Below are 26,475 nucleotides of genomic sequence, written 5' to 3' on the forward strand. Positions count from 1 at the left end.
AACTTCTTCACAAATAAAATTTTCATCATTAGAGAAAAAATTACCAATAATCATCCCACAGATGTAATATTATCTACAGCTACTCTTAGTACCATTGATGTTAAGTTAGACTCTTTTTCTCCAATTGATCTTTCTGAGTTAACTTCAATAATTACTTCCTCCAAACCATCAACGTGTCTTTTAGACCCCATTCCTACAAAACTGCTCAAAGAAGTCCTGCCATTAATTAATTCTTTGATCTTAAATATGATCAACCTATCTCTAATGATCGGCTATGTACCACAGGCCTTCAAGCTGGCTGTAGTTAAACCTTTACTCAAAAAGCCATCTCTAGACCCAGCAGTCTTAGCTAATTATAGGCCAATCTCCAACCTTCCTTTCATATCAAAAATCCTTGAAAGAGTAGTTGTCAAACAGCTAACAGATCATCTGCAGAGGAATGGTTTATTTGAAGAGTTTCAGTCAGGTTTCAGAGCTCAGCACAGCACAGAAACAGCTTCAGTGAAGGTTACAAATGATCTTCTTATGGCCTCTGACAGTGGACTCATCTCTGTGCTTGTCCTGCTAGACCTCAGTGCAGCGTTCGATACTGTCGACCATAATATCCTATTAGAGCGATTAGAACATGCTGTAGGTATTACAGGTACTGCGCTGCAGTGGTTTGTATCATATCTATCTAATAGACTCCAGTTTGTTCATGTAAATGGAGAGTCCTCTTCACACACTGAGGTTAATTATGGAGTTCCACAGGGTTCAGTGCTTGGACCAATTCTGTTTACATTATACATGCTTCCCTTAGGCAGTATCATTAGAAGACATCTGTCACTGAAACACAGGAAAGAAAGAAAAAAACATCTTACCTCAGCCCAGCTGGAATTATTTAGACATTTTTTGTGACGCTATAATCATGAGCTTATATGATGTAGCTATAGATGATGTTAAAAAGGCAGCTGTACTCACTTAGACCCATTATCTCACACAGGATGAGGAGCCTAAGACTCGACTGTGCCTTATATACAAGTGTGAGGGTCAGCTGTTGTTTCTTGGGAAGTGAAAGTGATTCTGAGGTTGGATCTCAGGGGGTTGACATCCATCCATCCATTTATTATGCTTTCACACATTAAGTGGTGTATTTCTGTGATTTTGCCTGAACTATAAATGAACAAAAGACAGGTTATTATGCAGAGCTTGTATGGACTTTATGGGCTATTCAAATGTATGTCTCTACTATTGTCTATGGTAGGAAAATACAAGTAACTAAATACTAATACAATGATAATATTTTTACCCAGAAGCAGCATAGTTGTTGTGGATTTTTTGAATGACGTGTGTACTGCATATCTGCAATAAACATCATCAGATATTTGTTCGCATGTAGCAAAATCAACACCTGTCTGCAGTCAGAAGTAATGTCATAAGATTATGCCACTTGCTGATGTATGTTAATGTGTGACTTTTGACCATGATGTGACCAACTGTGATAAGGCAAAGCAAAGGGTTAATCAAAGGGTGCCCCTCTGCAGACGGCCCTTAGCCAGAGTCCTGACTGGCCCCTGCCTGTATCTTGGTCGGTACCTGACCCTGCTCTGCTGTTTTTGGCTGGAGGACAAGTGGAAAGTTACCCAGCAGCAGGAGGTGGGGTTACTGGCCCATAAGAAGGGGACAGAAGAGTCATCAGGGCTTTTCCCTGCTGTCTGTCCATTGGGGTTGGTCCCAACCTGCATGCGCCTACGGCAAACACCCTAGGGGAGCTTTTGCTTTTCCTTCTTTTTGCTGAACTTCACTGTTGAATAAAACAACTGGCATAGACCTCTGCTCTTCTCCTGTGATTTTTGTGGTTTTTGACTTTAATTGGAATTTGGGAGCTGAAATCAACCTTCTTCTAACCTGAGGAATTGCTCACACAACCTCTTGAAATTGCGACCCCACACAGTGCAGTGGTGTATTTTGTCCGGTGCTGCTGTTCACGTGTGGGCAGTTAGTATCATTTACTAAGAAATGAAAGTGAAACTTCTATCAATAATTATAAAAAGGCAGGGGGGGGATGCACTGGACAAAATATACCACTGCACTGTGGATATCTGGGCATAACTACGGATACACTCTCTGTATCATCTGAATGTGGACAGATCATGGGCTGGGAAGGAATATGTAAATCCTTCATATTTTACTGTTTATGTTATTAATTATTTTTCATGCAGTGTAATTTAATGAATTTCTTACTCCATGCGCGATTTTGTTCACTCTTTGTCTTTCAAGGGAGTCGTTATAGTCGGAGGTAAGCTGTCAGATGACGTGATTCACCGCTTTCACGCAACCCACAATGCAATGCAAGTCTTATAAACATAAACTTTATTTACAGTTGAACAACTAAAACATGTTACTATTTCAAGAAATAACATTAGCTCATTTTAAATTTCATGGCAGGACCACATCACTGTCTTCTGTTTTTATTTACATTTCACAATAAACTTTTTGTAACTAAGGTTGGTTCTTGTTACTTCTTATTTGAAAATCTTTCCAATATATATGTAAAATAATATTCAGGAGGTGCTGGCACTGTGGCTCTGGCTCCAGCCGTTCTGGCTGCACTGGGTTCACTCCAGCTGGAATAGCAGCAGGCTCCATTGCTGCCAAACTGATGTCATATTTTGCAGTTGCTAATGGAGGAGGAGTTGCAGCAGGAGGTCTCATAGCAACCCTGCAGTCCTGGGGTAAACCAGATATTTTGATTTAATTAGTAAATTATTTAAACAATATTATTTAGATGTTGCAAAGAAAATTGCTTACATATTTAAATATATAAAACAGATATAATGCAAATCATACAGAGAAGCATCAAAAAGAATAGCATAAAAGCTTTACACATGAATAACAAACAGTTGATGGCGTCTATAATCTCACTGTAGGTATGGGAGGTCTGACGGGAGCTGGCATTGGAGGTGTTGCTGGTGCTGGAGGAACAGTGGGTTGGCTGCTCTCAACCATTTGTAACCAGACTGGAACACGTTAAGATTTACACTATGAACAAATACCAGATGTTTAGTCATGTGACAGATCTCAAATGAAGCATCATTTTAGAAACGTCAGACACTCAGCTTAAAGCAAAATTTGAAAATTAAGTTAAATATATGGTGGATTAAGATTACTGCTATTTTGAATGCATCATTTTTAGGTATCATTGTAGAGCATGAAGCTGTTTGATCTGAACCCAAGACTGATACGAAGAAATTTTCTGAATTTAATGTGAAAATAAAAATCCATGCAAAATAAAAGCATAGTTGTTTTTATTTTAAACATCATAATGTAATGCAGAAATATCAACCACTCCATAAAAGTCCAGAAAATGTGCCAAAATTCTGACTGGGTTGTAGGGGATCAAATACCAGCTTCACCCAGTGCTATGCAAAAATGCAAAATACAAAACAGGGAAAGCAAAGAAAGTAGAATGAGTTATAGAGCCCACGAATGCCTCAGTTTCCAGAAAGTTTACAATAATCTCCACAGAAAGACTCCTCATAATACATGCACTGAGCTCATCTGCAGGTAAGATTATGGAAACGGGTGCAAGGCTTTAAGAAATCAAAACACGAGCACCTGAAAGCTAAAAAATAAATAAATCAGACTCACCTTAGTGAAGACAAAGGCATTAACACCATTCTGAAATTTAGAACTACAATTTCCTACAATAAAGTAATCAATTGATATGAAATTTTTAGTGTAGAACATTAAAAAGAACATCTGCACATCCTTAAAAAAAGGGGGGGGGGGGGAGATTGTGTGAGGTTTATTGTGTGAGGATTAAATCTTTAAATAATCTTTTGTACCATTACAAATTTTAAAAACACTGGAGCCAGCAGACACTTTGAAATGCATTTTAATTAAGTTAATTTCAGTTACTCTTATTTAGATCTTTCAACAAAGTAAAATATTGCTTAGAGAAGGAAGGAAAGGGTTTAGTGAGTTTCCATTCCTACACCTGAAATAATCAGTGGCAAAGATGTAAGAACGACAAATGTACAGCACATCTTCAAAAATGATAACTCTTCACTCTGGTTTAATATCTTCCTTTATTTTGAACCTTGAATGAATAAACACTAGAACACTCTTTAGTTTAAACACTTCAGTAACGTGGTATGAGCAAAAAATTTCGTTAAATCCTGAAATTTTTACAACACTCTGAATTTGTGGAATTACTCTTTGGTGCACAGAAACACTGACTGCAGAAACACTTTCACTCATTCACTGAAACAGTTAAAAAATGTATCACTCATATTTCTGACATCACAACAATGCTCATTAGTAGGAAGAGCAGTGGCAACAAAATATCATTAGAATTTGCCATGTGAGATTATTTACATTTTTTATTTCCGTATGACACCTGCCAGCAATTTCAGTCCTGCTCCTGCAGCAGCTCCAACACCGCCCACAGCTGCAGTGGCAGCCCCCGGCAGCCCAGCTGCACCTTCAAGAGGGAGGAGGGAAAATATTCACAGCTTCAATATGTTGCATCAAGTCAAGCAGCTGAGTTTGCTTCTAACTTTATCAGGAATCAAAACAACTGACTGCCACCTAATAGTGGCATCACTGCCCCCTAGTGGTGTCAGATTTCATAAACTAAAAAATGCCCTATGGCTTATACACCAATACCTCACTCATGTTGTAGGCACTAAAGTCATTTTAAGGGTCTGGTAAATGGCCTGCATTTGTATAGCGCTTTAGTTAGTCCCTATGGACCCCAAAGCGCTTTACACTACATTCAGTCATCCACCCATTCACACACTGGTGATAGCAAGCTACATTGTAGCCACACATAGACACTGGCGCAACCGGGCCCTCTGACCACCAGTAGGCAATTGGTGAAGTGTCTTGCCCAACGACCAAGACTGTTGGAGCCGGGGCTCGAACTGGCAACCTTCTGATTACAAGACAAACTGCCAACTCTTGAGGCACGATCGCCCCACACCACAAGCTTAGTCCTGTAACACAACACAGGACACTAAGGCCGTCCCCATTTAACTCTGTAAACTTAAATGGGGACGATTCAACTGATTTAAGTTGAATCAGTGTGTACATTTGTAAATGTGTTATCAGTCATTTGTATTGAATTATTCAGTCCCCGAGTATACATATACTGGTCACCACCAACAGGAGCAAGGGTCACCTTTGCTTTGGTTCCTACGGTGGCCCTGAGAGGCCAAACGGACTGCAACTTAAGAAAACACTAGCAATAAGAAAAACGCTACAAAAGCACACAAAACTAATACTGATGACGGATTTTTAGGCTAATAGTTAGGCTAACACACTTACCTCTAATCTTTTCTTTCCTCACAAAACTGAGAGATGCTCCACTTCTTTTAAGTGTCTCCCAGCCCAATTCTTAGTATATTTTTGGTTCCTGCAACTCGTCCGTCGGGTTATTGTCTCCCCAGAAACACTTCCCTTGTGCTTTCGGAAATCTGTTTTTTCCTATTTCCGTTGTGTTTTGTGTGCTTTTGCAGCGTTTTTCTTATTGCTGCTGTTTTCTTAAGTTGAGGTCCGTTTGCCTCTCAGGGCCACTGTAGGTTCCTAATAAAGTGAATGTATACAGCACTATTGATGAAACCACAGTAAAGTCAGACAACAAGCCTACCTGCTGACTGTAAAACAGCCACCAGGCCTCCAGCTACCACTCCGCCTCCATTAGCCACCGCAGCAGCAGACATCATGCTTGCAGCGTAGGAGCCTGCAGCTATTCCAGCTGAGGTGAAACCTACGGCCCCCAGAGCAACAGGAGCCAAGGCCACTGCACCTACTGCACATGGACGAGAACACCAGCATCAGTGTGACTGTTACAAATGATATGCCATGTAAAAAGTTTTTATATAAGCAGAGGCCTGAGGTACGAGGCAGGATTACATCTTATCCTGGGCTCGCTTTAAATGTTAAAGCAAGTTTAGCATATCGAGGGTATCTTTCAGTTATCTGGATTCACTTACCCCAACACTGGCAATCTGGATAAGTGGTCACATGAAGCTGTTATGAAACAAATTAAGTTAATCCAGGGTTCACCCTTCTCGCTCACGTAAAAGGGCTGGTGCTGTTGTCAAGTGTAAGTGTGAGAGGAAAAAGTACTTTACAGTAGTTTAGTATTAAAAGTGCTGTATGAATGTTTGTGCCCTCTAAGCACTTTGGACAGCATGACTGGAAAATACACATTATATGAATAAAGTCTGGCCTATTTGAAGCCAGAAAAGCTGTGTAAGTTTATAGATTCAATATCACAGTTCTGTGTTTGAGGCACTGGAGAATCTGATGATTATAATTAAGGTCAGCAAGTACAAGTTTGTGTCCTGTTTCACAATCATGTATTATTGCTGGAGAGCAAAGAAAATGTTGTAAAACATTTGCTTCCAACAGGAAAACGTAAAGTAATAAAGTTGTATCTAAAGATCTACATTTATTAATGACATCAGGGAAAAACGAACACAAAAACATTAGATCCTCCTACTGTCCACACACAGAGGTCTGGGGGACTTTCTATGAACAGTGACCCTATTGTCTGGATGATGTATTGGTCAGTAGGTGGTGATTTCATGCATAATCTTTATATTTCATTTGAGAGCATAAGTTACAATGGCGCACACAGGGTTCAAGTTATGACTAAGGATCAGCAGGTATGAAACAACGCCTGCTGACTAATCGGTTTTCTGAAAATAGCGTCACTATTCGTAGAAGATCCCCCAGACCTCGGTGTACAGACAGTAGGACGGACTAAAGTTTTTCAAAAGACTCTAAAGTTTTGGTGCTTTCCCTGAGGAGCATCAGTAATAAATCTATATTCTTGCACTTCACTTTATTCCTTAACATTTTTCTTTTCCCTGTTGGTGGTAAATTGTTTACATGCTGCCAAAAACAATCCCTGTCAAGCGTCAGCCCCAATCAAGGGTTAGCTTATCAAGCCGACAGCCAGCTTCGTGTGACCGCTTCTCCTGACTGCAGGGTAGTGGATCAACATAACAGAGAGATACCGTGGGTAGGTTGAACCCCGGTGACCACACAGACCGTCCAAAGCCTTACCTGCTCCCCCTACAACAGCAACGATCGTCCCTGAAACACAACATCAAAGCTCACATCAGCACTAACATTAGCTATCATCATGGCACCGTCACACCATTAAACACATGAGTATAGTTATTTTAAAGTAATACGTGTATTAAAATACTCACCAAAACCCATGTTTACGGAGTTCCGCTTTCTATGTTTGCGTATCGTATAGTAACAGTCTCAACTGACTCTGCCACGGAGACACTTCCGGTATTTCTATGGTAACATGAAAAAACAAACTTAACTTTTCCGTTTATGTATATTGCATGGTTGTTCAGATGTTTTGCAATTCAGATTTGTTTTTAAATCACATATAAAAGATAAATTATTTAAAGCTTTTCCCAGTGATTTTTGACATTTAAACAAAGCACAACAGATAATGGAAAATAAATATCATAGTCATTTCATTATAGTCATAATCTCATTTGAGAGCAGTGTTAATCAGAAACCTTACCTGAGTCAGGTGCTGTGATAAAGTGATAAAGCAGTTTTTTGTTTTTTTGGTACATGTGTTCGTCATTGGAAAATACTGAATAGAGCTGTGCTTTTGTTTCTAGTTTTATCAGCATTATTAGAATAATCTTATTGAGGAAGAATAAACCTTCCTGTCGAAAGCTAACACTAGCTTTGTGTGTACCTCTTCTTTGCCAAATGCCAGTAAATATCTATTCAGATAAATTTTAATTATCTTAAGAGTGGGAAATGTTGTTTGTTGGAGAATTTGCAGAAGATGGGTAAATAAAATGCTTTGTGAAGAGAGTCTCATGGTATTATGTCAGGCCAAGCAAGGCAAACAATGTTTGTCCAGTTAAATGTAAAAAACAGACATCAGTTAAAGTATACCAAAGTAAAGCAATCACTCTTGTTTCAGCGCAAACAGCATTCTGTCATAAAGCTGTACTCATGACTGTCTGCGTCCATCCTTTACATCACTGCCATCCTATGGCCACAGTTGGCTATTGTCTCTGAAAGTAGACTTGACACTGCTTGATTATAGAGCTACTGAAATCAATATATGGTAGGTGTCCTAATCAACATCTGTGCCCAGTTAATCATGGCTGGATCTTGTCAAGCTAAGAGGACAGCAGCTTGTAGCTGATTGTTTGTGCATAAATCCATGTTGTGGAAATCCCTGAGATCAGTTACAAGTTGTGTATTGCGTGGAAACAAAGCTAGCATTAGCAAGTAAACAAGTACCCTTATTTATCATCATAATTAGTTTTATCTTCGTAAAGACCTGGACCAACACGTGTGATATATGAACCTTTTTTTTTTTTTACTTATTTAGCACATTAGTAATAAAAGCTGTGATGATGGAGAGGGGAACCCCTGTCATATATGACTTCATAAGGCAGGCAAGTTGAACAGCTGTAGCCTCCATCAGCACTTTCAGACCAACATCTCTGAGAAATCACTTGTAGAAAATTTAACCAGCTGTTTGGTTAATTTTTCATTAATTTTTAATCTCATTGTAGACACTGATAGTTAACAATATCACCTGCAGCAGTAATACTGATCCATGTAACACCGATTACTGCAGAATAAATACTTTTATTTTTGATATATTACATAGAATTTGCCAAAAAATAAATGCAGTTTTATGTTTAGTGAAGTGTTCGCAAAGTATTTTAAACATAAAACAATGATTGTAAAAAACAAAACAAAAAAACAAAAAAAAACCTCAACCACTTGTCATTTTGAGCTAACAATAAATAGTTAGCTAACTGTAGTAAGGAATAACATTTAACAATTCTACTGCCAGAAAGAAGTGCAGAGAGGTGAAGATGTTTGAAACTGGTCAAAATGCTCTTGTTAAAGACTAAAGTAAATAAATGAAGAGTTTCTAGACAGTTTACAATATTTTCCAAAGAAAATTTTCTCATAGTTGATGCACTGAGCTGATCTGCAGGCAGTATTATGGAAATGGGTAGAAGGTTTTAGGAAATCCAAATAACTGAATGTTAAAAGAATTTAACCAGACTTTCTTACCAAAGTTTAGCTTTATCTTAGTGAGGACAGTGGCAACAACACCATTCAGAATTTTAGAATTAGGATTTCCTGCAATTAGATCATTGATTGAGATACTGTCATGTCCTCTGCCTCTAACGCCTTGCTAGAGTCGACATTCAGACTAAACTCCTCTTCAAAATGACCACGCAGACAAGAGGGTTTGACTTCACTCCCTTTACTTAGGCCAGTTGAAGTAGGGTAAAACTGAGAAACAACATGAAATGCTCTTAGAAATCACAGATGAGGACAAATACACAATAACAGCACAAATTGCTTGTTTAGCCGAAAGCGTTAGCAAATCCTCTCTTTACAAACGTTTCTATTAAGTAAACACTGCAATCACATTACTTCAAGTAGATTTGTTCATTAGTAAGGGTAGAACAGAATTACATACCGACAATGCCCTTAAAGACCGTCTTAAGGGAGACAAATGCCACTACAGCAGCGGACGGGAGAACGGGAGAAGTCCTTTCCCCAAACAATAACATGCGCTTTCTGATGACATCATCGAACAGAGACAGAGTCGCGCATGTTACACCAGGTCGTGCCAGAAGAGGGCACTAAAGAGTAACTTTCTCAGGGAAAATCTATTTAAACAGAACCCGGTTACATGGTGACAGAACAGATACAAATTTTAGAAAATGTAGGAGAAAAAAAAAATCCACACTTGCTTAAAAACAGTCATGCTTTTCAGTCATATGTAGTTCACTAATATTATACCAGCGTGCACAGAAAAAGTCACCCAGAGGCACAAAAGGAATGATCAGAATGACATCATCAGAATCCACAGCCTTCAGGCAAAGTGTGAGGACAGTTCAGGGAGCCTCGGGTATGGCGAGTTTCCATTCCTACACCTGAAATGATCAGTGGCAAAGCTGTAAGAGCGACAAATGTACAGCACATCTTTAAAAATGACAACTCTTCACTCTTGTTTAATATCTTGTGCCAACAAATATCATTAAAATTTTCCACGTGAGATCATTTAAATTTTTACTTTACTTCTTTTTGTCTTCATCGTCTTCTTTGTCCTTGAAAATGAGACCTCCTAGCCATTTCAGTCCTGCTCCTGCAGCAGCTCCAACACCGCCCACAGCCGCAGTGGCAGCCCCCGACAGCCCGGCTGCACCTTTGGGAGGAATGAGGACAAATATTCCAAGTCAAGCAGCTGAGATTGCCAATAACTTTATCAGGAATCAAACTAACTGTACTGACTGCTACCTAATTGTGGCATCACTGCCCCCTCGGTGGTGTCAGATTTCATAAACTAAACAATGTCCTATGGCTTGTACACTAATACACGGTTCTTGATTCTCAAAACAGCCCCAGTTCTTTGCGGCATGGATTCAAAACTATTGGCAAACTTATCAGAACTGGGTCAGTGTTGACATAACTGCAACATGTCCTTTCTGTGGCTCTGCCAGCTGCACACTCATGTTCAAGTCCCTTTTAACCTCCTAAGACCCGAACTCCTTCATGGCATGCATTTTTCATTTTTCTTTGCGATGTCACGGGGTGAAACGGGACAAGTTATTTAGAGTTTTTATTGTGCATGTTTTGCAATGTTTTATTTGTTTTAATATTTTAATATTGTATATTGGGTTTGTTTGTATGAGCTTTATTGCATGTTTTTATCTTATTTAAATTGAACACTTGTCCTGGAAAGACTCCGCCCCTACCTGATAATAAACTGTTCACACCTGCGAGAGATCCCAGAGAGGCCAATAAGAGGGCCTGGCAGACCAAAGGAAGCAGTTCGACCGAGAGGCTAGAATGACGGCCAGGAGTAAGTGGTGCCAGGCGGCGGCGGCGCCTGCAAGCCGAAGGGGCTGGTGGAGCTGGGCGTTAAGAGAACGGACAGTACCAGCGCACAGGGCACCAGTGCAGAGAGTGACAGTACCAGCGGGGAGAGCGGAGACAGCACCAGCGGAAGGCACGGGACGGCTGTGTGGCTTTGCAGTTTTTAAGAAGCGGCGGGCGGAGTTGAGAGCTCTGCCCACCCGGGGTAAGTCTTTGACTTATCCCCTTTTATTGAATAAAAACTGCCGGAAGAATAGTGACTGCCGCTCCTCCCTTTTTCTAGCATATCAAGACGCGAATGCGGAAAGGAAGGAGAGGACTCCGCTGGGTTTCCCTTTTACTTCGCTGGATTTCTTAACTCCCTGGGACTTTTATGCTGTGGTGGATTCCACTGGACTTTTAATGTTGTGTTTTATTGATTTTTATTGTGTTATCCCTTGGCCAAGGTTGTTTTAATTTTTAACTATTTAAATATAATAAATTATATTTTAATTATACAGTTTTTAAATTGTGTGTTTCCCTTGGCGGCTCCACTGCTCTGTCCGTTTGGAGGAAGGTTTCCTTCCTTTAAAAAACGACACTGTGGGAATAAAATCAGCCTTTCCGCTCCGTTACACTATTTGGGTTGATTGGGACCTGATGAATTTAAAAACAAAGATTTTTTTTTTTTACCGAATTTTTGTTTCTGAGAAAAATGAGATCCACATATGTGGACATTCATTTTAAATTTTGATAGAACAGTGGCAGTATAATGTCCTCGAAAGCAGATATCAGGCCCTTGTAGAGCAAGATTTAGTAGTTTGGTCCAGACATCCCAAAATGTGATGTCTGTATATGTGGACAATACTCAGTGCAAGGGCAATAAAACTACATTTTACAATAAAAGAGTTCAAAGTGTGGCAGGATTATAGTCCTTAGTCTAATCGCACCACAAGCTTAGTCCTGTAACACAACACAGGCTGGAACAATTAACTGATCTTATTGACACTAAGGCCGTCTCCATTTAAGTCTGTAAATAGACTTAAAGCTGAATCATTTGTAAATATGTTATCAGTCATTTGTATTTCAGTCCCTGAGTAGCCAGAGTTTTACGAGCCATATACTGGTCACCACCAACAGGAGCAAAGGTCACCTTTGCTTTGGTTCCTAATAAAGTGAATGTGTACAGCACTATTAATGAGACTATAGTAAAGTCAGACAAGCCTACCTGCTGACTGTAAAACAGCCACTGCACTTCCTGCTGCCACTCCGCCTCCATTAGCCACCGCAGCAGCAGACATCATGCTTGCAGCGTAGGAGCCTGCAGCTATTCCAGCTGAGGTGAAACCTACGGCCCCCAGAGCAACAGGAGCCAAGGCCACTGCACCGACTGCACATGGACGAGAACACCAGCATCAGTGTGACTGTTACAAATGATATGCAATGTAAAAAGTTTTTATATAAGCAGAGGCCTGAGGTACGAGGCAGGATTACATCTTATCCTGGGCTCACTTTACATGTTAAAATAAGGTTGCTGGTATCTTTCAGTTATCTGGATTTGATCCAGATAAGTGGTCACATGAAGCTGTTATCAAAGAAACTGAGTGTATCCAGGGTTCACCCTGCTCGCTCACGTAAAAGGGCTGGTGCTGTTGGGAAGTGTAAGCGTGCTGGCAGCTCAAGGGCTGATTTTACAAAGAAAGAGGAAACTATACTAAAAATATGAAGAGGTTAAAAACGTTATACAGACACTAAACACAGCAGAGTGTGAGAGTGTGTGAGAGGGAAAAAAGTACTTTACAGTAGTTTAGTATTAAAAGTGTTGTATGAATGTTTGTGCCCTCTAAGCACTTTGGACAGCATGACTGGAAAATACACATTATATGAATAAAGTCTGGCCTATTTGAAGCCAGGAAAAGTTAAAAGATTCAATATCACAGTTCTGTCTGTGAGGCACAGGAGAACCTGATGATTATAATCAAGGTCAGCAAGTACAAGTTTCTGTCCTGTTTCACAATCATGTATTATTGCAACAATAATAATGTAATTTTTCCTGTTGGAAGCAATAAGGTTGTATCTAAAGATCTACATTTATTAATGACATCAGGGAAAAACGAACACAAAAACATTAGATCCTCCTACTGTCCACACACAGAGGTCTGAGGGACTTTCTATGAACAGTGACCCTATTGTCTGGATGATGTATTGGTCAGTAGGTGGTGATTTCATGCATACCGATCTCTATATTTCATTTCAGAGCATAAGTTACAATGGCGCACACAGGGTTCACGTTATGATTAACGATCAGCAGGTATGAAACAACGCCTGCCAACTACTCAGTTTTCTGAAAATAGCGTCACTATTCATAGAAAATCCCCCAGACCTCGGAGTGCAGACAGTAGGACGGACTAAAGTTTTTCAAAACTCTAAAGTTTTGGTGCTTTCCCTGATGCGCATCAGTAATAAATCTATATTCTTGCACTTCACTTTATTCCTTAACATTTTTCTTTTCTCTGTTGGTGGCAAATTGTTTACATGCTGCCAAAATCCATCCTTGCGTCAGCCCCAATCAAGCCCTGGGTTAGCTTATCAAGCCGACAGCCAGCTTCGTGTGACCGCTTCTCCTGACTGCAGGGTAGTGGATCAACATAACAGAGAGATACCGTGGGTAGGTTGAACCCCGGTGACCACACAGACCGTCCAAAGCCTTACCTGCTCCCCCTACAACAGCAACGATCGTCCCTGAAACACAACATCAAAGCTCACATCAGCACTAACATTAGCTATCATCATGGCACCGTCACACCATTAAACACATGAGTATAGTTATTTTAAAGTAATACGTGTATTAAAATACTCACCAAAACCCATGTTTACGGAGTTCCGCTTTCTATGTTTGCGTATCGTATAGTAACAGTCTCAACTGACTCTGCCACGGAGACACTTCCGGTATTTCTATGGTAACATGAAAAAACAAACTTAACTTTTCCGTTTATGTATATTGCATGGTTGTTCAGATGTTTTGCAATTCAGATTTGTTTTTAAATCACATATAAAAGATAAATTATTTAAAGCTTTTCCCAGTGATTTTTGACATTTAAACAAAGCACAACAGATAATGGAAAATAAATATCATAGTCATTTCATTATAGTCATAATCTCATTTGAGAGCAGTGTTAATCAGAAACCTTACCTGAGTCAGGTGCTGTGATAAAGTGATAAAGCAGTTTTTTGTTTTTTTGGTACATGTGTTCGTCATTGGAAAATACTGAATAGAGCTGTGCTTTTGTTTCTAGTTTTATCAGCATTATTAGAATAATCTTATTGAGGAAGAATAAACCTTCCTGTCGAAAGCTAACACTAGCTTTGTGTGTACCTCTTCTTTGCCAAATGCCAGTAAATATCTATTCAGATAAATTTTAATTATCTTAAGAGTGGGAAATGTTGTTTGTTGGAGAATTTGCAGAAGATGGGTAAATAAAATGCTTTGTGAAGAGAGTCTCATGGTATTATGTCAGGCCAAGCAAGGCAAACAATGTTTGTCCAGTTAAATGTAAAAAAACAGACATCAGTTAAAGTATACCAAAGTAAAGCAATCACTCTTGTTTCAGCGCAAACAGCATTCTGTCATAAAGCTGTACTCATGACTGTCTGCGTCCATCCTTTACATCACTGCCATCCTATGGCCACAGTTGGCTATTGTCTCTGAAAGTAGACTTGACACTGCTTGATTATAGAGCTACTGAAATCAATATATGGTAGGTGTCCTAATCAACATCTGTGCCCAGTTAATCATGGCTGCATCTTGTCAAGCTAAGAGGACAGCAGCTTGTAGCTGATTGTTTGTGCATAAATCCATGTTGTGGAAATCCCTGAGATCAGTTACAAGTTGTGTATTGCGTGGAAACAAAGCTAGCATTAGCAAGTAAACAAGTACCCTTATTTATCATCATAATTAGTTTTATCTTCGTAAAGACCTGGACCAACACGTGTGATATATGAACCTTTTTTTTTTTTTACTTATTTAGCACATTAGTAATAAAAGCTGTGATGATGGAGAGGGGAACCCCTGTCATATATGACTTCATAAGGCAGGCAAGTTGAACAGCTGTAGCCTCCATCAGCACTTTCAGACCAACATCTCTGAGAAATCACTTGTAGAAAATTTAACCAGCTGTTTGGTTAATTTTTCATTAATTTTTAATCTCATTGTAGACACTGATAGTTAACAATATCACCTGCAGCAGTAATACTGATCCATGTAACACCGATTACTGCAGAATAAATACTTTTATTTTTGATATATTACATAGAATTTGCCAAAAAATAAATGCAGTTTTATGTTTAATGAAGTGTTCGCAAAGTATTTTAAACATAAAACAATGATTGTAAAAAACAAAACAAAAAAACAAAAAAAACCTCAACCACTTGTCATTTTGAGCTAATAATAAATAGTTAGCTAACTGTAGTGAGTAATAACATTTAACAATTCTACTGCCAGAAAGAAGTGCAGAGAGGTGAAGATGTTTGAAACTGGTCAAAATGCTCTTGTTAAAGACTAAAGTAAATAAATGAAGAGTTTCTAGACAGTTTACAATATTTTCCAAAGAAAGTTTTCTCATAGTTGATGCACTGAGCTGATCTGCAGGCAGGATTATGGAAATGGGTAGAAGGTTTTAGGAAATCCAAATAACTGAATGTTAAAAGAATTTAACCAGACTTTCTTACCAAAGTTTAGCTTTATCTTAGTGAGGACAGTGGCAACAACACCATTCAGAATTTTAGAATTAGGATTTCCTGCAATTAGATCATTGATTGAGATACAAATTTTAGAAAATGTAGGAGAAAAAAAAATCCACACTTGCTTAAAAACAGTCATGCTTTTCAGTCATATGTAGTTCACTAATATTATACCAGCGTGCACAGAAAAAGTCACCCAGAGGCACAAAAGGAATGATCAGAATGACATCATCAGAATCCACAGCCTTCAGGCAAAGTGTGAGGACAGTTCAGGGAGCCTCGGGTATGGCGAGTTTCCATTCCTACACCTGAAATGATCAGTGGCAAAGCTGTAAGAGCGACAAATGTACAGCACATCTTTAAAAATGACAACTCTTCACTCTTGTTTAATATCTTGTGCCAACAAATATCATTAAAATTTTCCACGTGAGATCATTTAAATTTTTACTTTACTTCTTTTTGTCTTCATCGTCTTCATCGTCTTCTTTGTCCTTGAAAATGAGACCTCCTAGCCATTTCAGTCCTGCTCCTGCAGCAGCTCCAACACCGCCCACAGCCGCAGTGGCAGCCCCCGACAGCCCGGCTGCACCTTTGGGAGGAATGAGGACAAATATTCCAAGTCAAGCAGCTGAGATTGCCAATAACTTTATCAGGAATCAAACTAACTGTACTGACTGCTACCTAATTGTGGCATCACTGCCCCCTCGGTGGTGTCAGATTTCATAAACTAAACAATGTCCTATGGCTTGTACACTAATACACGGTTCTTGATTCTCAAAACAGCCCCAGTTCTTTGCGGCATGGATTCAAAACTATTGGCAAACTTATCAGAACTGGGTCAGTGTTGACATAACTGCAACATGTCCTTTCTGTGGCTCTGCCAGCTGCACACTCATGTTCAAGTCCCTTTTAACCTCCTAAGACCCGAACTCTTTCATGGCATGCATTTTTCATTTTTCTTTGCTATTTGGGTTGATTGGGACCTGATGAATTTAAAAACAAAGATTTTTTTTTACCGAATTTTTGTTTCTGAGAAAAATGAGATCCACATATGTGGACATTCATTTTAAATTTTGATAGAACAGTGGCAGTATAATGTCCTCGAAAGCAGATATCAGGCCCTTGTAGAGCAAGATTTAGTATTTTGGTCCAGACATCCCAAAATGTGATGTCTGTATATGTGGACAATACTCAGTGCAAGGGCAATAAAACTACACTTTATAATAAAAGAGTTCAAAGTGTGGCAGGATTATAGTCCTTAGTCTAATCGCACCACAAGCTTAGTCCTGTAACACAACACAGGCTGGAACAATTAACTGATCTTATTGACACTAAGGCCGTCTCCATTTAAGTCTGTAAATAGACTTAAAGCTGAATCATTTGTAAATATGTTATCAGTCATTTGTATTTCAGTCCCTGAGTAGCCAGAGTTTTACGAGCCATATACTGGTCACCACCAACAGGAGCAAAGGTCACCTTTGCTTTGGTTCCTAATAAAGTGAATGTGTACAGCACTATTAATGAGACTATAGTAAAGTCAGACAAGCCTACCTGCTGACTGTAAAACAGCCACTGCACTTCCTGCTGCCACTCCGCCTCCATTAGCCACCGCAGCAGCAGACATCATGCTTGCAGCGTAGGAGCCTGCAGCTATTCCAGCTGAGGTGAAACCTACGGCCCCCAGAGCAACAGGAGCCAAGGCCACTGCACCGACTGCACATGGACGAGAACACCAGCATCAGTGTGACTGTTACAAATGATATGCCATGTAAAAAGTTTTTATATAAGCAGAGGCCTGAGGTACGAGGCAGGATTACATCTTATCCTGGGCTCACTTTACATGTTAAAATAAGGTTGCTGGTATCTTTCAGTTATCTGGATTTGATCCAGATAAGTGGTCACATGAAGCTGTTATCAAAGAAACTGAGTGTATCCAGGGTTCACCCTGCTCGCTCACGTAAAAAGGCTGGTGCTGTTGGGAAGTGTAAGCGTGCTGGCAGCTCAAGGGCTGATTTTACAAAGAAAGAGAAAACTATACAAAAAATATGAAGAGGTTAAAAACGTTATACAGATACTGAACACAGCAGAGTGTGAGAGTGTGTAATTACATTGTAATTACAATGGCGCACACAGGGTTCAAGTTATGATTAACGATCAGCAGGTATGAAACAACGCCTGCTAACTACTCAGTTTTCTGAAAATAGCGTCACTATTCATAGAAAATCCCTCAGACCTCGGAGTGCAGACAGTAGGACGGACTAAAGTTTTTCAAAACTCTAAAGTTTTGGTGCTTTCCCTGATGCGCATCAGTAATAAATCTATATTCTTACACTTCACTTTATTCCTTAACATTTTTCTTTTCCGTGTTGGTGGCAAATTGTTTACATGCTGCCAAAATCCATCCTTGCGTCAGCCCCAATCAAGCCCTGGGTTAGCTTATCAAGCCGACACCCAGCTTTGTGTGACCGCTTCTCCTGACTGCAGGGTAGTGGATCAACATAACAGAGAGATACCGTGGGTAGGTTGAACCCCGGTGACCACACAGACCGTCCAAAGCCTTACCTGCTCCCCCTGCAACAGCAGCGATCGTCCCTGAAACACAACATCAAAGCTCACATCAGCACTAACATTAGCTATCATCATGGCACCGTCACACCATTAAACACATGAGTATAGTTATTTTAAAGTAATACGTGTATTAAAATACTCACCGACACGCATGTTTACGGAGTTCCGCTTTCTCCGTTGCTCTTGTGGTACTGCTTCCATGACCCTAACACTGACACGGTCAGAGCGGCACACTTACTGTTTTTATAGGTCACGAATGAAAAACGAAACTTAACATTTCCATTTCATCAAAAGACAAAACGAAAAGAAGAAACTAAAACATGGTGCAGTTTCCTCAAAATTAATATTTGAATATTATCCGTTTTGGATCATGATTGTTCAGATGTTTTACAATTTCAGATAAAACATCACAGCGATTTTAGCCCATTTTGGGGCTAAAATGAATCAAAGCACCCCCCAATATTTCTTACTGTTTTGACAATATTTGTTGTTTGTGTGACACACTACTGAAAATAAAAAAAAAGCATACAGTATTTGGTTGAGACATAACATTTTAACAACAAAAGTATAGATAATCCCCCCCCCCCCCCCCCCCCTCCCAAAACGGTTTGTTCCAGCTCGCCTCTCCCCTAGTGATGGGATTTCCGGCTCTTTTTAGAGATCCGGCTCTTTCGGTTCGACTCACTAAAAAGACCAGGCTCTTTCGGCTCCCAACCGGCTCTTCAGGTTGTTTTGTTGCTTTAATTAATTTATTATTAACAATAATATAAAATTATGCACAAAAGGAATTGCTAACGTAAAAAAAAGTGGTTTTATTTATATATGTTTATTAGGGGTGCAACGATATTCGTATCGATATTGAACCGTTCGATACAGTGCTTTCGGTTCGGTACGCATATGTATCGAACAATACAACATTTGTAATTTATTTTATCAATTTTCCTTCTGACGATGCTGTCTGTGTTGAGCGCTCAGTGAATCTGTGTTCGACTACTCCGCCTAGGCTGCACTGTCGAGCGCAGATCCACTGAGCGCTCAACACAGACAGCATAGTCAGAAGGAAGAGCGCAGGGCAAGCTAGCGAGACAGAAGTTAAGCTCTCCTTGCAACAGGCAAATTGAACGTCATTCAGATCTGGCGTTTGGAATTATTTTGGTTTTCATGTGACGTATGACCCTGAAGGTAAGCGAGTCATGGACTAAAGTAAAACAGTATGTTGAATGTGCCATGCAATGCTCAATTACATGGGTGGGAACTAGTGTGTTAGCGCAGTTAGCTCGTTAACGTGTTGGCCGTCTAGCCCCATGCACGGAGCGATTGGCGGTAGCTCGTTAACGGAGATTTGCCGTGTTGTGGCGTTAAGGTCATTTCAACGAGATTAACCTGAAAGCACTAGCGGGAACACAACGAATATGACTGCACATTTACGCCGACATCATCGTAGTGCAAAGACAAGTGGAAGCAGACAAAAAAAAGCAAGCATGCTACTAACTTTAGCCGAGTCATTTAGACAGCTGTTAGCACATGATTCTCCTTATGCTGCTGAGAATATAGCCCAGAAGAAGCGGATAGTATAGCTTTTATTTTGGAAAGAGCCATTTCTCTGTAATAAACTCTCTTTTCCAAAGATGAGTGATTCCTCAATCAGATACAGGGCTTGCAATATCGCTAGCCCGACGTCCCGGAGCTAGCGATTTTTTTCAGTCGGGCTACCAAAATCTATCTCTTCCCTGCCCGTCGGGCTATTGTAGGAAAAATATATGTCAATGCTTTTGCATTCTTTCGGAAATGTAGCTGGGTAATTATGTCATTGGCATCGGTGAACCACTGTCAATATGTGACATATTGAAGTCGCGTTTGAATTTGCGCTTGTTTTTTTGCTTTCACTTTGCAATCGTGCGAACTGTGTATAGAGAGCGACAGCACTGATCTGTGAGTGATGATAATTTGTGCACCAATTCCTCTGACATCGTCTTATTAATCGTTAGCTTACTATGCAAACATGACAAGTGAAATCTCCCGCAGCAAGCTTAAACATGTGAGAGGTTGATCGTGCAGAGAATCGCTGAGCTTATGTGAGTGAGCGTGTAAAAGCATTTCAGTTCTGCTGAGCCAAATAAGACAGGTCAGGGTGAAGAAGTGACAGCCAAAGAAAAGATTACCACAAAACGGAGAAGTTATGACAAATCAGACTATAAGGCAAAAAGAAAGTGCAGCTTTATGGTTTCATGGACAAAAGAATTTCTGTGGCTGCGATATGACAAGCTAAATAACCAGGGCTGCACATAAGTGGTCCGCAGGTGCGCATTCGCTGTCAAAATAAAAAACACGCACAAGGGTTAGGGTTAAATTCAAAAACTGTACTTTTGAGTTAAAATATATATTTATAATTTTAATAAATGACAAATTAAAAATGCATGAACATTTTTTTGTATCGAAAAAATATCGAACCGTGACACCAAAGTATCGAACCGAACCGTAAATTTTGTGTATCGTTGCACCCCTAATGTTTATATATAAATATATGCGGTGGCCCCTAGAGACAAAACACGTACAAACTCCAAAACACATTTCTAGCATGAACTGAACTTCCAAAGCAGAGCTACTAGATCACTTAAATTACACAATTGAAAGCATGTGTGTATTGTTTGTGTATTTATACACAGGCACTCATATATATTCAAATAATTTAAAAAAAAGTTCATTTACCTGTTACTACCACACACCAAATCCGGTCGTTGGTACTTGCTGGCTTGTGTAGCCACAAGATAACAAAAGCTCAACACTGCGCCCAGCATCCTGGAGCACTTCTGTTGTCTTTTGTACGTGTTTTGAGTTTTTATGTGCTTCGGAGTTTTTACGTGCTTCGGAGTTTGTACGTGTTTTTACGTGTTTTGGAGTTTTTACGTGTTTTGGAGTTTGTACATGTTTTTACGTGTTTTGGAGTTTGTACATGCTTCAGAGTTCATACGTGATTTGAAGTTTGTATGTGCTTTGTCTCTTGGGGCCACCGTAAATATACTTTTATTTATTCACTCCATATAAAATGTAATAAATAAATCATATAATACAAAAATCAACTATTCACATTTCAACTTTTAACTATTTAAATTTTCAGCTTTTTCCTTTTACAAATTTAAAGTGAAACAACACAAAACACTGCAAACCACAACACAATTAAATATAAATTATAATATGAAAACAAACAGAAGATGCACATTCTCTGTCATATGGACCTGCATGAATAAACTTTCTGAATCCTTTATCATCTGCAACCGAAAATAGTTGTGGATGATTACTATACCTTTCTAATGTTGTTGTCCCTGCCTCTCTTTCTCTCTCTCTGGCTCTGTTCCTGTGCTACTGAGTGTAACTACCGCCCCTCCCCCCTCTGCCCAGCGTAAAGCACAAGGCTCACGTGCTGAGTGAAGCGGGAAAAAAGTGCGAGAGAGAGGCTCAGAGAAAGAAAAACAAACCCACGTGACGGCTCGCGATAAGGAGCCGGCTCGCGATAAGGAGCCGGCTCGCATCGTCCATGTCAAAGATTCGGCTCTAAGAGCCATTTCGTTCGCGAACGACCCATCACTACTCTCCCCTACTCTGGCTCTAGCGCTCTTGCTGCCAGAGCATGGTGGCTGAGACACAGCGGAGCAGAGGTGTAAGTGCCTGGCTTAAAACAGGACATATTAGCTACATTTAACCTTCAGTTACTCTTTATATAGTTAGGTAGGAGTCAGAACATGTTTCTTTTTAGCTGATTCACCCAGGTAACCTGCAGTGTTGGAAACGTGTTTTCCACGATGTTTTCTACCCTACAATCAGTCCTGCTCTGTAGTAAAATCAGCGACATTTGACCGTCCTGTTGCTCCCATTGAAATGTATATTTAAAATCTAAAACTTAAAATTGTCCGTAGCCTAAAGTTGTTACCACTGTCCTGTTTTAAATGGAATGAGAGAAGCTGGTTATTTTGTCATATGTGCCGACATTAAACCCAGGTAAAAGTGTAAGAACAAATGATCCGTCAATAAAGGATAATGTTGGATCAGTGTTTCAATATTTATATCTTTTATTAGATGTACATATGGTTTGGTTGCCTTTTGGTTGAGAGTACACTGAGAGAGGATTTTTTTTTATTAGTGATCTTAATAGTATTTTTTTTTTCATATTAATGTCATTTTTTCATCTAATTGAATACAATCTATTTGTGTATGATTGTCAGTCCAAAGAGGGAGAGAGGAAAGAGGGGAACGTGAGGAGAAAGGGCAAGGTCAGGAAGAACCAGGTAGGAAAACAGACAGGGAATAGTGACAGGCAAAATGAACTGCTAAACTGCTTGAGAGAGTTGACCACCAAAAAGTGATAGACAGATTTGCCAACTTCAAGGTGAGGCAACATAGGTTAAAATAAAAGAAATAAATCTGCAGAGCCATAGTAGTATCTGCAGTAAAGATATTTTCATACATTGTACCATAGGCAAAGTTGCCTCCATTTTTATATATATATTTTTTATCAATATTTTGTACATTTCAATGACTCTATTTTTGGAGTGTATTTTTATATATCTGTATTGTATTATACATACACATTAAAAGTGAATCTCTGTCCAAAAAATGCACTCAGTTTACTTCTTACTCACCATAATCATCATTCATCATTTTCCCCCAGTAAAGTAATTAAGGTTAGGATGTGTGTGTGTGTGTGTGTGTTTTTTTTTGTTTGTTTTTTTTAAAATTCCAATCCATTCTTCTTTTGCAGCATTTAAATAACCTTTATCTGATTTGATGGTTTTGTCACAGACTTTTAAAAAAGTGTTTTGCAAATGTGGGGATTAAATTGTGTTAAAATGTACAAAACAGTGATGTCATGTTTTGTGACGAGGACCCAGGCACAGAGAGACTTGATGAATTTAAGAATCTTATGATTTAATAAAGAAATTTGCAGACTTGCATAGAGATGGTAAAATTATGATGACTGATAACGGAGATGCAGACAACAGACGATGAGGACAGGGAGGAACAGGGGTTTAAATGCACCAAGGAGACAGTCAGAGGGAACTTGGGACAACTGGAGACATTTAAGGATGCAGGGACTGACAGAGACAGGGAAGAAGTCTCATTGTGATGAGTAAAGTTTATCTTGCCTGGCTGGGCAGCTCTCTGGGTGCTCAGCACCCCCAAAATCTCTGATCCTAGAATCACCCCTGCATCACAGCACGTCAGATAATGGGAAATAGAAAATAAATATTATAATCATTTCAATCTCATTTAAGTGCGGGGCTAAGACTAATTTAATAATTTCTTCAGTTTCTTCTGGCGAGACTTAACTTTGAGCAAACTGAGAACACGTGACTGTGTTGGTTAGTGTTGTTATCATGTGGTAGGATTTTGTACATTCACAGGAGAGTCACAAACAGGACCTCTTTCTTTGCACCTTATATATCACATTTATTATTATGATGATTAGACTTCAAAAATATGTGTAATCACAGTATAAGATAAGTTTCTACATCCTTTAATGAGGCAGAACTGGACATGGGATAGTGGAGATCAATATTAAACTTTAAATGATACTATAGACTGGAACTTCAAGTTTTCATTTCTGCTAATGTTTTACACTCTTAATGATACATTTGACCTGTCAGATTGTTTAGATGAGGTTCATGTATCCTAAAATGAAAATGTGAATAACAACACAAATAATGAAAACAATAGACTTAAAATAAGATCTTTAATCAGTTCATCTTCGCCAACTGTAGGAATAAATTAGGAAATAGGGTTAGGGTTATTAAAAAAATATACAAACAGGTACCCCTAAAGTTTGTATTGTGGGTATACTGCAGGGTAATCTCTTGCATCGTGTGAAAGCGATATTAAAAGGCATGCTGTATTTTGTTTTGTTTTGTTTTATAAAGCTCGCCACCACTAGAGGGCACGATGACACCATTAGTTGTTTTTTAACAGAAACCTTACCTGAGTCAAATGGTAAAGGCAAACCATTTTTGTGGTGTCATTGGAAAATACTGAATGGAGCTGTACTTTTGTTTCTAGTTTTATCCGTAAGATTAGAATGAGAATAATCGAATTAATTAAGTTAAATATTAAACCAAAGTTGACTTTTTTCAAAAAAACAATTTTTTAACTATCATAAATTTTGGTTATTATACAGCAGTATTCCACATCCAGACACTAGAGGGTGTTTATAATGCTGCTGGGGGCTCAGAGGAAGAATAAATATCGCTTCATATGTGTACCTCTTCTGTTCTTTACCAAATGTCACTAATTATGCATAAAAACATATTTTAACCTTCTAAAGCACGACAGAAAGCTTTTTTTTAAAGTCTCATGCCCATTACGTGTGAAGTTCAATAGTCCAATAAGATGTGGCAGTCACTATTATGAATGAGTTGAAAGGGTGGTATCTTATTCTTACATATGGCCTAGTGTTTGCATAGTGTTTTATTGCTAAAGCAGTGGTTCTAAAAAAATTATCCACCACTCGGCATTGTCTACTAATATAGGAAATATCTAACCAATTTTTCTTTTTAAAGACTGGAGAATATAAGGAACAGTTTATTTCATTTTATTATTTATTTACTTATTTGGTTGTGAGAGGAGGAAGCACTTGCTTGCCTGTCTGTAAATATCGCACACCGCTGTTAAATGGTGGTTTAAGGTTGTATGGCTACGGTTTTCGTGTAGTATGTTATTTTCTCGTTAATATTTGTAGTGAGGGGACATTTTTATAGGTCAATATCAAATTCAGAAATACAATATTGTAAGGTGGCTTGGTGAGTCACCAACAGACTGTATATAAAACATTGATTTAGCCACTGGGCCATCAATTGTTTTGTGGACTCACATTTTGAAGTCTCAATTTGCTGGGCTGCTGCCACGATTATTTCTTTCTTTATTAAGAGAGACGTGACCACATTTAGTATAATGAGTGGAAATCTAAGTTATCAACTAGCACTATCTATTTTTTAAGTAAACTGCATTTTTACACAATATGGGTGCATCACACAAGCACCACAACCACTACATAATTTCCTCGGGGATTAATAAAGTATTCTTATACTGAATTATTGCTATGTAACATCCAAATAAAATACTAGAATTTTATTTAGCAAAAAAAAACTTCTTGGTTTTGGATTAGTGCAATTAACTGCATAGCAAATCATACCATTATCCCCCTGCTGGTTTCTTTTTCAGGTGAAGAGCTGGGCCGGCTGTGTGGTTGCTCAAACTGTGGGTGAAGCCCTTCTGTTCCTGGGCTCTAGCTCTCATATCTGTTGCCACTTTTAAGGCGCAGCTTGAGGGGCTTTTCTCTGCCAGAATGCAGTTGCATCATGGTGTGAAATGCCTTGTTTAAAAGGAAGACTTTCACTCATCAGGCTGGTCACTTCTCACAGCATGTAAAAGAAAAGTAATCACAGAGTCCACCCAGAACAGAGTATGTGTATTTTTTTAAACATAATTACATTAACATTCCAGTTTTTAAAATGTGTTGCACAAAATTAAAAAAGTTTTGTGCAAAACCTATCTCATAGTGCTTCGTGGGGAAAAAGGATAATGACCCAAATCCTGCTGCAAAAGCAACCCAAGAGTTTCTCGGTACAAAGAAATGGGATATTCTTCAATGGCCAAGTCAGAAACCTGACATCCAACCAGTAGAGCGGGCTTTTGGTGAAACTGTGAATGTATGTGTGCTATCTTATATGACGTGTTTCCCCTCTTTGTCCAAGATAAATTTCTCCCAAGCGAGACAATAACTGCTGATCTGATCCGATCTTTTCAGTTACTCAATCACCTATTGCATGATTTTAAATCCAATGTGGAGGTATAAATGGGAAAAATGACAAAAATCGAGTCAATGTCCAAGTACTTACAGCCCTACATGTATCAATTTCACTTACTTTTAACAGTAAATCCATGCTTCAGAGAGCAGCCATCACACTGATGATATCATCTGCACTGTTTCACTTCCTGCTTTTCTTTGTCAGCCTGATGGTAACTCTTTTCCAAACCTTACCAACAATTGGTATTCAACACACAGAGTTAAACAAAAGATGCTTAAAGATACGTTACAAATTAATGTTAACATCATATATAACAAGCCAAAGACCAAAACCTTGTTTTTGTTCCAGGCTGTAAGCATGTTTAATTCTGCTCTAAAATTGGACATTTAAACATGGGGGTTTCTGGGAAAAGACTCACATTTGGAGCCGGTTGTTGAAGGAACAGCAGTACTTTGAGTCCTGACGCGTTTTTGTCATTTTTCAGCCTCAAAGGTTTCCA

General features: G+C 39.1%; 4 protein-coding genes across 5 annotated transcripts in view; 1 reads left to right on the top strand and 3 right to left on the bottom strand.

Moving 5' to 3' along the window:
* LOC309695174 (interferon alpha-inducible protein 27-like protein 1) overlaps positions 1-21,488 on the bottom strand; it is an 84,798-nt gene extending 63,310 nt beyond the window's left edge. Inside the window, exon 1 of the mRNA XM_082515674.1 lies at positions 21,356-21,488. The gene's annotated coding sequence lies outside the window, so the exon portion shown is untranslated. The remainder of the gene's footprint in view (positions 1-21,355) is intronic.
* LOC309695183 (interferon alpha-inducible protein 27-like protein 1) lies at positions 7-4,368 on the top strand. The gene is made up of 4 exons (XM_082515685.1): positions 7-2,151; positions 2,260-2,278; positions 2,548-2,714; positions 2,910-4,368. The coding sequence occupies exons 1-4, from the start codon at positions 2,133-2,135 to the stop codon at positions 3,011-3,013; spliced, it is 309 nt and encodes a 102-aa protein (XP_082371811.1). The 5' UTR covers positions 7-2,132; the 3' UTR covers positions 3,014-4,368.
* On the bottom strand, positions 7,208-15,692 carry LOC309695177 (interferon alpha-inducible protein 27-like protein 1). The gene is made up of 7 exons (XM_082515678.1): positions 15,601-15,692; positions 13,734-13,827; positions 13,585-13,614; positions 12,101-12,262; positions 10,096-10,222; positions 9,491-9,950; positions 7,208-7,302 (listed from the first exon to the last, which is right to left on the bottom strand). Exons 2-6 carry the CDS (start codon positions 13,741-13,743, stop codon positions 9,890-9,892), a joined length of 390 nt encoding a protein of 129 aa, XP_082371804.1. The 5' UTR covers positions 13,744-13,827; positions 15,601-15,692; the 3' UTR covers positions 7,208-7,302; positions 9,491-9,889.
* On the bottom strand, positions 15,812-21,574 carry LOC309695173 (interferon alpha-inducible protein 27-like protein 1). Of its 2 annotated transcripts, none has more exons than XM_082515671.1 (6): positions 21,485-21,574; positions 18,324-18,391; positions 18,175-18,204; positions 17,164-17,325; positions 16,066-16,201; positions 15,812-15,920 (listed from the first exon to the last, which is right to left on the bottom strand). In XM_082515671.1, exons 2-6 carry the CDS (start codon positions 18,379-18,381, stop codon positions 15,860-15,862), a joined length of 447 nt encoding a protein of 148 aa, XP_082371797.1. In that variant the 5' UTR covers positions 18,382-18,391; positions 21,485-21,574; the 3' UTR covers positions 15,812-15,859. The 2 variants fall into 2 exon arrangements, with proteins under 2 accessions (XP_082371797.1, XP_082371798.1); XM_082515672.1 differs by having other exon boundaries at positions 15,865-15,920; positions 16,061-16,201.
* Positions 21,575-26,475: the final 4,901 nt, after the last annotated feature.

Source organism: Aulonocara stuartgranti, assembly GCF_965226115.1.
Source record: "Aulonocara stuartgranti genome assembly, chromosome: 19".
Taxonomy (NCBI): domain Eukaryota; kingdom Metazoa; phylum Chordata; class Actinopteri; order Cichliformes; family Cichlidae; genus Aulonocara; species Aulonocara stuartgranti.

Coding starts and splice junctions, on each gene's coding strand:
- LOC309695183 (XM_082515685.1), top strand. Junction 2,715..2,909: donor AGCAACCCTGCAGTCCTGGG/GTAAACCAGATA, acceptor ATCTCACTGTAG/GTATGGGAGGTCTGACGGGA.
- LOC309695177 (XM_082515678.1), bottom strand. Junction 10,223..12,100: donor GGCTGTTTTACAGTCAGCAG/GTAGGCTTGTCT, acceptor TTCCTCCCAAAG/GTGCAGCCGGGCTGTCGGGG. Junction 9,951..10,095: donor GACGATGAAGACAAAAAGAA/GTAAAGTAAAAA, acceptor TGATCATTTCAG/GTGTAGGAATGGAAACTCGC.
- LOC309695173 (XM_082515671.1), bottom strand. CDS start 18,381: ATGGAAGCAGTACCACAAGAGCAACGGAGAAAGCGGAACTCCGTAAAC. Junction 16,202..17,163: donor GGCTGTTTTACAGTCAGCAG/GTAGGCTTGTCT, acceptor TTCCTCCCAAAG/GTGCAGCCGGGCTGTCGGGG. Junction 15,921..16,065: donor GACGATGAAGACAAAAAGAA/GTAAAGTAAAAA, acceptor TGATCATTTCAG/GTGTAGGAATGGAAACTCGC.